Source organism: Euprymna scolopes, chromosome 41 (assembly GCF_053919585.1).
Source record: "Euprymna scolopes isolate OS-2025 chromosome 41, ASM5391958v1, whole genome shotgun sequence".
NCBI lineage: Eukaryota > Metazoa > Mollusca > Cephalopoda > Sepiida > Sepiolidae > Euprymna > Euprymna scolopes.
The window spans coordinates 15,523,714-15,540,104 of NC_136522.1; the positions used below are offsets into that span (position 1 = coordinate 15,523,714).

The 16,391-nt window shown below is 34.3% G+C and overlaps 1 protein-coding gene across 2 annotated transcripts in view; it reads left to right on the forward strand.

Annotated features, from left to right (window-relative positions):
- The window catches only part of LOC145266360 (nuclear pore complex protein Nup54-like), a 43,335-nt gene extending 28,696 nt beyond the window's left edge, over positions 1-14,639 (forward strand). For both annotated transcript variants that reach the window (XM_080121982.1, XM_080121983.1), the window contains 5 exons: positions 508-656; positions 1,626-1,733; positions 3,003-3,122; positions 9,626-9,736; positions 14,326-14,639. In XM_080121982.1, coding sequence (XP_079978108.1) covers positions 508-656; positions 1,626-1,733; positions 3,003-3,122; positions 9,626-9,736; positions 14,326-14,445 — 608 coding nt within the window. In that variant the 3' untranslated portion in view covers positions 14,446-14,639. The remainder of the gene's footprint in view (positions 1-507; positions 657-1,625; positions 1,734-3,002; positions 3,123-9,625; positions 9,737-14,325) is intronic.
- The last annotated feature ends 1,752 nt before the right edge of the window (positions 14,640-16,391 follow it).

Below are 16,391 nucleotides of genomic sequence, written 5' to 3' on the forward strand. Positions count from 1 at the left end.
CAAAAAACACCTGTCTTGCTGAAACCATTGGCAATAATTTTCTCCATTCTTTATCTGTGCTTAAATCAAAACGTACATTCCATTAACAAAGCTTCTTTCTTAGAAGTGCACGCCTGTGGAACTCTCTTTGGTTTGCCTGTTTCCCACTTGACTACAACTTGGATGTCTTCAAGTCCAACATAAACAAATTCCTGATAAACCGCCCCCTTAAGTAAGACACTTTATCAAATCTCCATTACTACGATATTATCCCATTGATTACTGTACATGCAACAACCCTTATCCTCGGGTGGCTTCCAGGCCTTGATAAGTGGTGACTACCATGTAAAAAATCAAAAAACAAAAAAAAAATGTTCTCCATCCTTGTACCATTTCCTGTTTTTTCTCTCCTTCCTATCCTCTGTTGTATTTTCTTTTTTTACTCTTACTCCACATTTTTTTTTCACTCTAAATGAAGCCATAATCTCTGACCTTTGACCAAAAATTCTTTCTCTTCTTCCTTTCAAGGAATCGATCCATTGCTATGGCAACAGGCTAAGAAAGACAATCCAGATCCCGAATCCTTTGTACCAATTCCAATTGTTGGATTCAAAGAATTACAGCAAAGACTCAAACAACAAGACCAACAGACCAAATCCCACCAAAGTCGACTAGACGTGAGTTTTACACCTCATTTTTCTCAACACATGAACAATGCACGATCTTTCACGTTTCGACGTCAGCCGTTATCGTTCTGTCACTCACTTCACCGTCACTAGTGTCTTATAAGTTGGTGCTCATCTAAATCGATGAAAAGGACAGAATAATTCTAAAAATATTTTATGGAAATTGTTTCTGCTACATATGTATGAACAATAGTTACTTTCCTTTTGCAATTCAGGCATATATATATATATATATATGTATATATATATATATATAATATATATAGTGAATAAATGACAAAAAAACTATATTCCAAAATTCATGATGTTGACCATCTTATCATTTATTCCTTAAATTCAGTTGACATTTACAATTCTTGACACTATCTGTTTCGTAGCACAAAATCAATCACTTAATTATTATATCAATCAGTGAATCTGTTATGCCCTTAACTCATCAGAAGAAATAGCAAAATCGCGCAATGGATACATATTAAAGGTATTTGCAGCTTCTCTTCCAATTTTCGGATTTTAATTATGTCAAATCACAGTTTATTTTCTTTTGATGGATTGATTGTTGCTATTTCTTCTGATGATTTAAGGGCATAATAGATTCACTGATTGATATAATAATTAAGTGATTGATTTTGCTCTACAAAACAGATACTGTCAAGAATTGTAAATGTCAACTGAATTAAAGGAATAAATAATAAGATGGTCAACATCATGAATTTGAAGTATTTTTTTTTGTCATTTATTCACTGTATTGGCGAAAATGTGAAAGCTACGTCGCCTCTTCACACTTTTTTGCGTTCATCATTTCTTCATTATTTTTTGTGGCGTCATCTAACATGCAGCACCAGAGGGGGGACCACGCACACATTTTTTTTTTTTTTTTTTTTTTTTTTTTTTTTGTCATTGGCTTCCAACATGCATTATTTTTTTTTATTATTAATAAAAAATTAAATATATTTTTTCTAGTTGATTGCCCAAGGATTGAACGATTTGCAAAACAAACAGCGGAATACGGTCGCTCGTGTGGAAGAAGCCAAACGCAAACATCTCAAATTAGGACACAGATTACTCAAGGTAAAAAAAAAAAAAAAAAAAAAAAAAACGTTTTGATCTTTAATTTTTTATTATCGACATGTTCTAGTTCCGAATTTGTCGAAATGCATAAAATGCTGACTATGTTTCCAAGCATCTTCTGCCAGTCTTATAGATATTTTTTAAGCCATTTGCATGTGATATCTATGTAGAATTGAAACCAGTTACGATTGAGAGCATGCATTGCATGAAAAGAAATGATACGAGAATAATACGATGGATGTCTAATGTGAAGCATAAAGATAAACTTAGATCCGATGACCTCAGAGGAAAAATTAAATCTGGAGAGCAAGAGACTTTGTTGGTATGGTCACGTTAAAAGAAGAGATTGTTTTTTTAGGTCAAAATCAATACTAACAACTGAAGCATGCATGGTTCCCCGTGAGTGCACAGTGAATGAGATATAAAAAAAATGACTAGGTTCAGCATTTACTCCCCCCTCCCTTTAGCATCCGATTCGTCTCTTCGTAACTCAGCAATGCCACTTTAATTCACTGAAATTTATGGGTTTGTTTTTTTTTGTGTCATAACAGTTGTAAATGGTTTAAAATCAGTTGGAAGTCGCTTGAGCATCATTGATATTAACAGGCTATCGCATATTATTTAACCCGAAAGTTTTATGGCATTGGCGATTTTCAGAGTAGAACAGATTGCCTTTTTTTTTTTTTTTTTTTTTTTATCGACATGTCTATTGATCCCCACCCCTCTTCACTCACCGTTATACCAGTCGAGAAGTGTTCTATTTGTGAGGCACCAATTTATCAAGTTTTTTTTTATCTTTACAATCTCTCTCAAGTAGTTGGAAATCGTCGTATACGTTACATCTAATCCGGAAGCAAAGTCTTGAACAGTGGATTAGCTTCGACTAAGGCTTTTAATTGATCGTTTCAGCAGCTTTTCAGCCTAGCTTGAATTGAAATAAGAAAATTGTGAGTTTGCTTTTTTTTCCCATCTTGTATTCAACGTTCTGAAAAGAAGACATAATTGTTTTAAAACGATTGTAATTCAAACGATTGGATAGAGTGAAAACCCCTCTTTAATTTAATATATAAAGTAAAGGTATTATAAGGAAAACTTATTTAAAAAAACACCATTTGAAATCAAAATTAAAAACCTGATACAACCACCAGCTGCATAATGCCACCAGAAATTTATGATCATGTGTGATTATCATAAATTTATGATGATCATGTGTGATTATTATAAATTTGACATCCAATGTTGATATTTCTATTAAATTTTTTCTTACAGGTGATAGCAAAACAAGAGGTCTATCGTAAATTGGGTATGGCCATGCAAGATACAGAGGAACAGTTTCGCGCACAGTTAGAGGCCGTCCAGTCAGAATTGAATCACCCGACACAATTCAAGGTACGATATTTTCAAGAAATAACTTAGTTTTTGTAATGTTGATATGAGAGTTGCAAAAAAAAAATAGTATTTGATTTCTCCTTGTCAAACTTTTAGCATTATAAGGTGAGAATCAAGGGTAAGTGGAGTTATCCGTGGAAAATGATCCCCTCCCCTACATCACAGCATAACCATCAATATAAAAAGAGCCTTTGAGTCACTCTCAATTACAGTTGATCCATTTAATTTATTTTAATGTCTTGAGGGTTCACACAGGTTTAGAAAGGACTTGAATTTTGACTTTCGTCTTGAAAAAACTCTTATTTCCATTATTGCATTGAAAAAGCCTTAAAAATATGAGAAATGTATTGAAAAGGACTTAAAAATTGTATTTCTTTATGTTAAAAATATTTAAAATATTAAAAACTAGCAGTTCAGCCCGGATTTGCTTGGGCCTATGTACTGTTCATAACTTTAAAAAGTTTGACTCCTGTCCAGGTAACTTACATCTTACATTTCAAGTGTTTAGACCCCAAATTGGCAGAGGAGTTTGGTAGAGTCTGCAAAGGTCAACACTTTCAACTTTGACCTCTTGGCAGACAAATTTTTGCGCAAAAACTGATATAAAGCTTGCTGCATGTGTGAATACCAGTTATGTAAAATTGCAAATTTTTATCTGCTGATTGATTTATTGGCTGAAAACTGATTAAAAAGATTTTCCCAAATCTCGAGACTGTAGACTGAAAATTGACAGAGTAGTTTGGTAGGGAAATGTATACACACACACACACACACACAGACAATTTCACTTTTATAGATAAAATCAAAATAAATGCATTCTGAAATTGCATCATATTAATACTGGTATTGTCGATACAAGAGTTATGTCCCTTTATTACCAAACTACCCGATGCTATCCATATGCTTTATGGCTGTAGCCAAAGTGAAACTCAAAATCAAAATAAATACTATGAAAATATTTATTAAATATTACTTTTTAGTTTATGAACAGATGTACTCGGTGTTAACCAGTATTAAACGTAACGTTAAATTCCTTAAACAAAAATAGAAACTGAGACCTGTGCATGCCAGTATTTTTTTTTTTTTTTTTTTAAACAGTTCACTTCTTGTAAGTAAAAAAAAAAAAAAATAAAAAATACTCCATCTGAGATCGAAACCAAAGCCTAAAGACAGTAAGTGAAGTATGATAAACATTAGGCCAGCTTGCCACAATCTTTAAAAAGGGTTTTTGAACCTGCTTATTCTTGACATAAGGAAGCTGTCATGTGAATGATTTGCACATGCACAGTCATGAAACATTTGACAAACAGATAAAAATTTGATGGTCTCGCGTACCAATTTTTCAATTTGGATCCCTTAGCAGCCATTTTTTCCGGATGTAAACCAATTAAAGTTTTCCACGTGTCTGAATACCCTATATACCAAATTTCAAGTCTAAAGATCAAAAAACTGTTGATTTATATAAGTTCAGAGTTATCCTCACACACATTCATACAGTCTCACTTTTCTAGATATATAGATAATATCATTGTTTATCAGATTTTGTTTGTAAAACTTGAATTTTCTCTGGAGAAGGCCTTGAAAATCTGTATGAACCCTGATATATATCTATAATATAAAGCTGAATGTGTGTGTGTGTCTGGTCACGAATAGGCTCCTATATGGTTGACTATTTTAAAAAACTGATTACATATAATGATAGAAGATGTATGGGTATGTTTGATCTGGCAGAACGGTGGTTCATTAAAATTGTGGGGTCTGCGTTCGCGACTGGTCCACAAAGTATGGAAATAAAAAATTAAATTAAAAAAAAAACGTTTACAAGTGTTTTTGATATAGATGTACATAATAATACTTTGATAAGTATGTTTTAACTTAAATAGGGATGGTATGATAAAATTGTGGGGTCTGCGTTCGCACCTGGCCTCCATAGAATGGAAATAGGCACAAACTTTAATAAAGACTTTTCATATCCATCTGCATAAGTATACTTTGATAATTATGTTTCAGTTTGAAGAAATATGGTATAAAATTATGGGGTGTACGTTCGCGTCTGACCTCCATAGAATGGAAATATGCCACAAAGTTTAACAAGGTTTTTTAATATAGATCCACAGAATATTGTGATAAGTGTTTCAGTGTGAACAGGTATGGTATAATAAATTATGGGGTATATCTATTTTATTTTTACTTTCATCATATTTTGCTTTGGTTTTGATGCCCCCGAATTCGAAGCTATCTCTTTACAATCCTTCCTTTTCATAACCTATCATACTTTCATAAATCAGAGTCCATTTTCTGTAGGCTGTTTTTGAACCCAGTCAATGACGAGTACTTTTGCTAGTATATATATATATATATATATATATATATATATATATATAATTTAAAGGAGATTAGAACAATAGTCTAAAGAGCTGAGTGTATTTTAATGTAACAGTGAAATTACTAGTTTAATTAAAATACAGGAAATAGAAAGTGCTCGTAATTATTTATTTTTTTTTTTTTTTTAATAAATTAAGTTAGACTAATTACCTCCCTTACACCCGTAAAATAAATAATAAATAAAGTCAAGAAAACATGACAATTATCTCCCCTTAAAACTTGTAATAAAAATATTCTCTCTATATATAAACCGTAGCGTCAGCAAATCAAAAATGCGCTAACGGAAACAATTTATTGCATGAGCGTCCCCCTTTTTAAAATTCATCATTCAATAAGATAAAAAGCTATAGCTATTCAAAAATATATATTTTTCTCTACTTACTTCTATCTCTAACCCATATTAATTTTCTTATAAATTTTAAATCCAGACCTTTTATTTCAATTTTTCAGATTCATCTGCCTTACTTTTAATGCTAGGTTTATTTATGGTGTCTTTTAAATTCAATAAAAACCCTCCTAAATTTGCTGATGAGGAGACCTTGCTTACCAAAAAACTATATATAATTATTCTACATAACTTGATGTATACCACAATAAAAAGCATTGTTTTCCGAAACGATCGTACAGATAATTGATTTTGTTGTTGTTCCTTCTTATGAAACTGATTTTTAATTTGATTAAAATTTGATTTTTGAATTTTAAATTATAAATCACATTACTTAATATATATATATATATATATATATATATATATATATATATATATACACACTAGCAGTTCAGCCCAGCTTTGTTCGGGCTCTATGTACTGTTCATAACTTACATATATATATGTATAGCTTAATGCATAAGAGGAAAAGAGTTCAATTCCACAAGAGGAGACTTATCTGGATGATGTCAAGCTCTCCAATTATTATTGAAGCTTATACAATAGGACAACAATAGTATGAAATGAAGTCACAAAACTATATATTGGTGGATATAGATTGGTTCATTTCTTGATTAAGGGAATACAAGCAAAATTTGGGGAATAGAAGGGACTCTTTATGCTAGGGCATTTCGAAGCCTAATGCTTCTCCTCAGAAGAGTAGAGAAGGTACTAGGTAGCATGGAGGAGATGCGGCGTCTAGCGTAGGGTTCATTAAGGGCAAAAAAGATTAAGAGGAATTATAAAATGTTGGTAGAAGCTTTATTGAATTCTAAATAAATAAAGGAGAAGCTTGTTATATATAGTATGATATATAAGATTGTATATGGTCTTTAACATAGTGTTGAGTTTAAGGGGTATACGTTTTAGGGTTAAATTGGGGGTATATTGTGGCTGCGTGGTAATTTATTTTAACGGTTTGTGAGTTGTCTATCATCTATGGAGTGGTAATTTTGATAGGTGCAACCTAAACGGCAAATAGCGGCTATAAAATCGCCTATAATTTTTTTTTGGGGGGGGGGGGGTAAATGCAAGGTTGTAATATTGATTAGGTAATATGCGGCAATATTTTTAAGTTTCTTCTGTTATGATGTATGTGATTATAAGGGGGGGCGGTCGGAGGATAGGATGGCAATGTCTATGGGTGCGTTTAACTTGATGATAAAGGTTTAAGGATACATATAGTTGGCAAGGTGGAAGAGTAAGGAGACTTTTACTACTCATAAAAGTGGTAATAATACCAATAATAGGGTAATTATAATGATGATGATAATAAAGAAAAAAGAAAGATTAACAAGATGTTGGTTTACATTACATTTAAACGTCTACAGGTACAGCCGGGGAAACAGGTAGCAGAATGGGAATTTCAAAGTCTAGGAAAGAAACTATTAGAGTAAAAAGCTTTCTGGCATTTAGGACCTCCACAGTGAAGGGGTGTGATTTTGTTAAGCGGGTTCGTTGGGGATTTATATGTCAAGGGGGCACGTGCAACAAGTTCATCAGAGCACATTCTGTTAAAATATTTGTAAAACAGACACAGGGATGCAACATTGCGGCGATGGGACGGGTTGGAGCTTAGTTGGCAAAGTGGGACCTATTAGATTGAAAACTTTCTTTTGGACCCTATCCACAATGATTCGTGCATCAGCCCAGATGTGGGCACAATACTCCATGCATGGGTGAATGGTGGCCTTGTAAAGGTACACAATACTCTTGGTAGTGAGTAGTTCTCTAGCTTGATAGAGAGAACCCACCTTTTTTGCAGCAGCCTTTGCAATGTCCCCAATGTATTTGTTCCAGTTCATATTTCCTGTGAATTTGAAGGAGTTTGAAGGAAGAATTTTCAGATAAGGTGTTATTTGTTGTGGATATCGGTGGTTGGAGAGGCGTCTTGTAATTGTTAAAGTAGAGCAGCTTAGTCTCGCTAGCATTAAATGTTACCATCCATTTACGGCTCCATTCCACTATGATCTGGAGGTCATTTTTTAAGGATTTGGCCATTGTTTTAAATTTGTGAACATCCGTTCTTCCCTCATGCATGTTATAGAGTGTTGTATCATCAGCAAATATATCCATTTCAGACACATTATTATCCGGGAGATTGTTTATGAATATCATGAATAATAGTGGTCCTAGGATTGACCCCTGAAGCACTCCTGCATTAATGTTATGCTGTTTGGATGTACATCCATCAATGACAACCTGGATAGTCCTATTGTCTAAGGATATAATTATATTTAATACTAGCGGGGGTACCCGGCGTTGCCCGAGTGTTTGTTTCCGGGACGGGGGGGGGAGTTTTAAAAAATGTTATGGTAGGTAAGTAGGAAGGATCAAACCCGGAGTCATGAGTAAAAGTAGGAAAATAAAGTGAAAAAAAAACAAAAACATCTGCAACGTTAACAGTTCGGCCACCAAGAAAAGTCCATTCCAGTTGTTTAGAAAAAAAAAAAAAAAAACCGACTACGGTAGGTCGACGCGAACGTGAAAATATAATGTGAATTATCCAGCACGCTAACCACTACGCCACAGAGCACTGCAGCTTAGTTTAGTGATTTTAAATAACTTCACATGAAAGAACTACGAAGCCAAACCGGTGTTCTCTTCTCAACTGTTCCTTGTGAACGATCCCCAAACGGTGTTAAGTGGTGGCAGGGGGAGGAGCAATTTATTAGAGAGAAAATATTTTACCACTTCCATTGATCTTAACCGATTTTGGCCGTGACTTCTCAGCAGAAAAAGTATAGAAATCTAAGATTATCGAGGAATTTGAGAAATAATAAGCCTATAACACACCTCAGATATTGTTCTGCCGTTTGTGCATATTATATTTGCATGAAATATCTTGATTTTTAATCCTATTAATGTCAAAATCAGACGGGAAAAAATGAGTTCATTTTATTTATATAGAGATATATCCAGTTATACTGTATGATTTAATTTTCACTAGCATTCCTTTGCACCAGACTTTGTCAAAGGCTTTGAGGGCTACAGTCCTGGCTTTGCCTGCCTTATCCAGTGCATGGTATGTACGTTCAGAGATGATTGTTAAAATATCTGCAGTAGAACGAGACTTCTTTTTTTTTCTGCTTACTCCATTCACGGATACATACTCAAGTGGTTGAGATGCCTAAATCGAGAAATTCTTAATTTAATTTTTTTTTTTTTATCATTGGTTATTCACATGTGTGTCAAAAGACGATGAAGCCTTGTCATCTTTTTTGCAAACTAGTATTATTATTTTTTTAATTTGTTTATTTATTTTTAAAACTTTATATATTTATTATTAATTTTTTTTTTCTTTTAGGGTCATCTCAACGAATTTTTATCTCAGATATTTATTTTAAAAAGTTTTTTTTTTATTTTTAAAAATTAATTTTTTTATTTTGTATATTTATTTTTTTAAATTTATATTTTTTTCTTTTAGGCTCCTCTCAACAAAGTTTTATCTCAGATATTTATTTTAAAAAGCTTATTTGTTTTATTTATTTTTAAAAATTAATTTTTTTTTTGTTTATTTTTAAAACTTTATATATTTATTATTTATTTTTTTTCTTTTGGGGTCGTCTCAAACTTTTATATCAAATATTTATTTTAAAAAGTTTATTTTTTAAAATTTATTTTTAAAAAAATAATTTTTTTATTTTGTTTGTTTATTTAAAAAAAAATTTTTTTTTTTTTTTTCTTTTAGGGTCGTCTCAACGAACTTTTATCTCAGATACGAATGCAGAATCATCTGACGAGTTCGCGAGCAGATACCAATTATCAGATGGAACCTTTGATGGAAGAAGAAATCCGTGAGGTAAGAAGAGTCTGTCCAATCTAATCATGGTACAAGGTCAATAATTATAGAGCACTTGCTAGGAATTGCTTTGATAACATTTTGCTATAAACACAAAGAACCTAGGCCATCTTAGTAAAATTTCACATAATCATTGATCGAAGAAGAAATCCGTGAGGTAAGAAGAGTCTGTCCAATCTCATATTGATAATAATAGAATAATTGCTTTGATAACAAATAATCAAAATGACCCCCCACCCCCACCCGTCGCAAGCTGGACCTCGGTTGGGATCATAAAATGGAGAAGATTGTGAATCTGGAAATGACCACTTGAGTTTTATTTGAGGGGCCACCAGAAAAGCAAGTAGGTAAACTGTCGAGTGGTTTTAATTATTGGATTGACTGTGAAATCACTTTGGAAATAGGGTTAACTATGATGACCAATTCACTTATCTTACCTTATACATATGATCTTTGGGAAACCCCTCCCACGAGTAATGGGAAAGGGTACAGAGAGAGAGACAGACAGACAGACAGATAGAGGCAGAGATGGAAAGAGAGAAAGAAGGACAAAGCCCCAAATAGAACGGGGGGGGGGCGTAAACTACAAGTTACAGAGATAATATAAAGACATGTTTTTTAGCCAGTTGAGGAGAATTCGTTGGTGAGCAGAGTCCGTTGACAGACCGTTGGACGATATGTCCAACGGCCTGGCTGAAAAAACTTGATTTAAACCATTATAATCCTGCACCCAGAAATCAGTCTGATTTACCAAGCTTATGAAGGCTCCTAGCTCATGTCCTTACCGAGACTATATCTGTAATAATGTTGAATAATTGATGTTTTTTTTTTTTTTTTTTTTTTTACATAGGCGTCACCACTTATCAAGGCTGATAGGCCACTCAAGGATAAGGGTTAAAGAGTGTACAGTTGTCAAAAGGACAATATGGTAATCGATAGTAATGGAAGTTCGGTAAATTTGTTAACTTAAGTGGAATGGCTCATCAGAAACTTGTTCACATTGGACTTGAAGACAACCCTATTATAGACAGCTGGAAAGCAGGAAAATGGAAGACAATTCCACAGGCGTGCAGTTCTAAGAAAGAAGCTTTGATCATGGAATCTATGTTTAGGTTTAGGCACAGATAAAGAGTGGGGGGAATTATTGATAGTGTTTTCAGCTAGTCGAGTGTTTCTCGTGAAAGTTTGGCGAGGGGGGGACCATAGATTGAAGCTCAGTCGAACACTTTCCATGAAAATAACGATAAAGCAGAGACAAACTCGCAACATCTCTTCTGTGAGATAGACGTTACAGCGAAGAGAAAAGGACATCTCCCACCAGGCCACGAAGTCTATTTTGAATCCTATCAAGGCAGGACAAGTCTTTTCTAGCAGCTCCTGCCCAGATGATGTTACTAAAAAGCCTTTGTGATTTCTTTTGTTGTTTGCCTGTGGTTGTGAAATGAATTCTTCCCTAGACTGATGATACAGCAGAGGAGAGCGACGCACCTGCCTGTGAAAGAAGACCTCCTCCTCAACATCCAACATCAGATGACCAGCCAAAGGACCCTTGTGGTAGTGTTACCGACCAGACATCATAAGAGCAGAACTGTCACATGAACTTAGGGTTATGCACGAGTTGCGTGCTTGAATAGAAAAGCAATGAGTTCCAGCAAGCATCTGGCATAAATATTAAGGTCTTAAACACTAGATGAGGAAAAGTGGAAGACAAAAATAAAAACTTGATCAAACCACGACAAGGAGTTACGAATAGGTCTTCGCCAGTTTAAAGATTCTTAATCCGCAAGAAGTTTGAGAGTTAAAGGCTCTCAAAAGCTTTTGAAAAGTTTTGAAGGAGATTAAAAGCCGTTGGAAACTTGAGGGGTCCAGATGCAAAGTTATTGAATTTTATTTGACAAGTTTTCTGTTTTATTTTGTTTTTATTTTTAAAAGTGTAACCCGAGCCGTTGGAAGTGGTGTTACCTTTAAAGTGTGGCCCAACGTTTTGTTGTTTAAATGTTGCGTAGTTATCTCTAATAAGGGATTAGAAGAGATGATGTATATTATATATTCGTTGTATCATAAAGGGGATCGTGTGTGATCGTCTAGTTGTTCTGTCTATTTGTTCATATGCCGTTGTGTGTGTGTGTGTGTGTGGTACATGTATTTTTCAACACACCTTCTGTGTCTTGGATGTTGGTTCATCTGGAATCATCTCGTCTTAGAGGGGAGACCTGGTACCTGTTTTGGACCAAGATTCAATCACTCCAAGACAAGGAATTAGTTTTCTAGTTTATTTCACTTTCCAGATGTCTCACAGAAGATGGAAAGTGAATCTCTGGCTTGTATAGTTCTGTTCTACACACGTCAGCGTTCCTCCCCCCAGTGAAGGGGAGGAGACAACAGTGAAGCTGTCCGTCTTCTAAGTCTAAACCAAATTTCAACGATTCAGCTAACCTGATCACGTGACTCACACGCAATCCGATCAACTGATCCTGACTTCCGGTCAACGTGTCTCAATATAATTTACACCTCTCTCTCTCTCTTGATCCATTCTCTAACATAAATAATTTTATTTTGTTCATTTTATTAAAAGGCAATCTTCCAAAGCTTTTTATTTTAGAAAATTGTCAGTGAAAAAAAATCATTTGCCAAAAGATAAGCGTTTTCTCTTTTCTAGCTGCCACTTGGAAAAATTACTCACAGATGCGACTGTTTCACTTGCAACGTAAAGCCCTGGTTAGGATTAGTTGAGACGATTAATTGGAGTCAAGAATAAAAAAAAGAATTCGCACTTTTTGGGGTATTGGAATCCCCCCAAAAATGCTTATTTTCTGATGACAAAAACTATTAGTTTAATTTTTTTTAATTTTAAAACTTAATTTTCCTTTGCTCGTGCTAATTATAAAATAATAAATATTTATTAATAATAAATTACCAATATGTATAAATCACCCCTCACGCATGTATTTTTAGGTTTGTGAAAATATATGCACATGGTACATGGATTTTTACACTCACCCAAAAATTAAAAAAAAAAAAAAAAAAAAAACTCTGTAGCTAAATATGTAGATATTTTAAAAGAATCGGAATCAGTAATCATATCAGAATCATGAATTTAGAACAGAATCTGTACTTGTATCGGAATTGGGAAAAGTATTGGAATCATCTCATTACTGTTTAGAATCAAGAGTAAGTGGAATAATCCTGGAAAGGAGTGGCGCTCTTCCCTGCATGTCTGTGTACTAGCCAATTCAGGTTGTCGCCTTTACTTTTACTAAAAAAAAAATGATTTACATATAGACGAGAAACACACAAGTTACATATAGATGAGAAACACACATAAAAACCTTTGACTTGGCCTTCGGGTCAAGATTGACAGAAGATGGATACATGTGGCAAGTCTGTGTGTACGAAGAGGAGCCAAATTTGAATACGTGTTCCCCGCCTAGGTGTGGAACGCGCAGTTCTGTAAAGTAAAATTAAACAAGTAGCCTCTCAGCTAGCTGAGTGTGTTCCATCCCTCCCCGATTAGGAAGCCTCCAAGATCCCCATCCCCTCTTACCTGCAATTTTTGTTTTCACCCCTTCCTCTAAATTTTACCCATCTTGGAGAAAAAGAAATACAAACTAACCTCCATCCCTTACCCACAAAAATTTTTTTTCTCCATTCACCCCCATCTAGAGGGCATCCCCACCTAGAGACTGACCCGCAGAAGCGAGGTTCCTTTTACAAACCTAGTGGAACGGGCAGTCTATCAACTAGACGGGGTTGGGAGGGTCCTACTAATCACCTTTTGTTTTTTCTTCCCCCGCCCTCGATACATTTTAACATGAATAAAAGATTTAATATCTCAAAGTGTAGTATCTGTTCTTCAAATGCTGCACTTCAATTTCTTGTTTTCTGTCAGTGGAGGAGAAATCCTTCACGACTGAGACAATTTTTATTTCTGTTCCTTTTCTCCACATTAAAAAACGACCCTGGTGTCTAACTCTGTCCCGTGGGGAGGCATTGTAAATAGGAACACACATAAAAAAATGATTTACATATAGACGAGAAACACACATACAAACATACATCTTATATATTATTTTTTTAAAAATCTTTTGAGATGAGTAATTTGTATTTTTATTTATTGTCGGATTGTTATCCTCATCTTCATGGTGGTTGTGGTTTCACCACGTTTCGGCCAACTCCTCCTCTGGCCTTCTTCATGGGGTTAACTACGACGGGATAGAAATGCTGAGTCTCATACTGTATCCCCATAAGTAACTAATCTTCTGACCTGCTATCTTCAGACAATACTCACCTGAAATCATAAAGATTCAATGCCTCTATCCACTGCGCCACGGGGTCGTGAGGCGACAACTATGGAAGGCAGTAATTACTGAGGATACAGTTAAGACTCAGCATTCTTATCTCGTTGCCCTTAACCACCTGAAGAAGGCTAGAGGAATAGTTGGCCGAAACGTGGTGAAACAACAATTATGAAAATGAGGATAACAGTCCTCAAATAAATTTAAAAAAAATAAAAAAATAACTATACAGCATCATGTCTAATAGTTTTATTTAAACAAATGTATTTTTTTTTTTTTTTTTTTTTTTTGTAGTTATTGAAGCAGCAGCAGACGGGCATCCATCACATAATTGAATTGATGAAGGAAGATTCATCCGATTTATGTCTCATCGAAGAAGGCCTTACTGACATTTTGGTATCCAACAGTCGGTAACAGTTCCGTATAGCCAAGGAGTTACCGTCGGAAAAGAAGCAACTCCATAAAAGTTGAACTTTTTTTTGCAAAGCAATCTTAATAAGAACAGTCACTGATATTTGTTTATTTTGAAGAGCGACGCATATGAAGGGGTTATTGACATAAAAAATATTCTTTTTAAGAATAAAAGTTTTATAAAAAAAAAAAAAAAAAGGGGGATTTTATTTGTTTTAATTTTTTGACTCATTAAAAGGCCTCTTGTGAAATTTATCTAAAACTAGCAGGGCGACCCCAGTGTTGCCACATTGAGTTTTTTTTTCTTTTTCTTCTGACACAAGCCTAATTTGTATAGTGTTCAAATGGCTGTTGCTGCTGCTAATATCTTCACAAGCCAGTTATCCTACAGCTCCTGCTGATATATTTTCACACATGCCTATACGCGCTGTTATATATGTGTGTGTGTGTGTGTGTGTGTGTATATATATATATATATATATATATATAAAATGAACTCATTTTTTCCCGTCTGATTTTGACATTAACAGGATTAAAAATCAAGATATTTCATGCAAATATAATATGCACAAACGGCAGAACAATATCTGAGGTGTGTTATAGGCTTATTATTTCTCAAATTCCTCGATAATTTTAGATTTCTATACTTTTTCTGCTGAGAAGTCACGGCCAAAATCGGTTAAGATCAATGGAAGTGGTAAAATATTTTCTCTCTAATAAATTCCTCCTCCCCCTGCCACCACTTAACACCGTTTGGGGATCGTTCACAAGGAACAGTTGAGAAGAGAACACTGGTTTGGCTTCGTAGTTCTTTCATGTGAAGTTATTTAAAATCACTAAACTAAGCTGCAGTGCTCTGTGGCGTAGTGGTTAGCGTGCTGGACAATTCACATTATATTTTCATGTTCGCGCCGACCTACCATAGTCGTTTTTTTTTTTTTTTTTTTTTTTTTTTCCTAAACAACTGGAATGGACTTTTCTTAGTGGCCGAACTGTTAACGTTGCAGATTTTTTTTTTTTTTTTTTTTTTTTTCACACTTTATTTTCATACTTTTACTCATGACTCCGGGTTTGATCCTTCCTACTTACCTACCATAACATTTTTTAAAACTCTCCCCCCCCCCTCCCCGTCCCGGAAACAAACACTCGGGCAACGCCGGGTACCCCCGCTAGTATATATATAAGATTACCCCTCACAAGTGTTATTTTTAAGAAAATATCTGGACATTTAACATGTTTTTATGATAATCATGGAAAAATAACAACTCTATAGTTAAATATTTAGAGATTTATAAAGAATCAGAATCACTGAATGTATCAGAATTGGGTGGGGGGAATATTGGAATCGTCTCCTTGCTAGTTACAAGTTCACCAAGATTTAAACAAACAAAACGACAAATTATCTGTAATTTTAATTTTTTTTTTTTTTTTTTTTTTTTTACTTAACAGCAAGATGAATTATACAATGCACTTTCTATTTTGCATGCACAAAAAGAAATCCACACAAGAAAAAGAAAACAAAATGGATCGTTTTTAAATGATTGCGACATTTGCATGCGTTTCTAAATAACGGTCACAGGTCACCAAAATATTCTCACTCACCAATGGGAATGGAGGGGGGAAGAGAGAAAAAAACTACACATTTTACTAGCTATTATTTTGCTGGATTTATTGTGAATTTTTGTCTGTATAAATTCTATTACCTCATCAATAACAAAATAGCATTGGAGAGACCAAGCGTTTTAAATGGATTATTATTTCAAACTTTCTATTGCTGTTTGAAACGGAGGTCTCTTTGATATATGCACACATCCCCTTTGCTGGATTTATTTAGAATTTTTGTCTGTATAAATTCTGTACGTAATCATCAAGGAGCAAAAATCTATAGCTGTATGTTATTTCGGTTTATTTGAATTTTAACGTCATAAGAATGTTGATATCGGTGATTG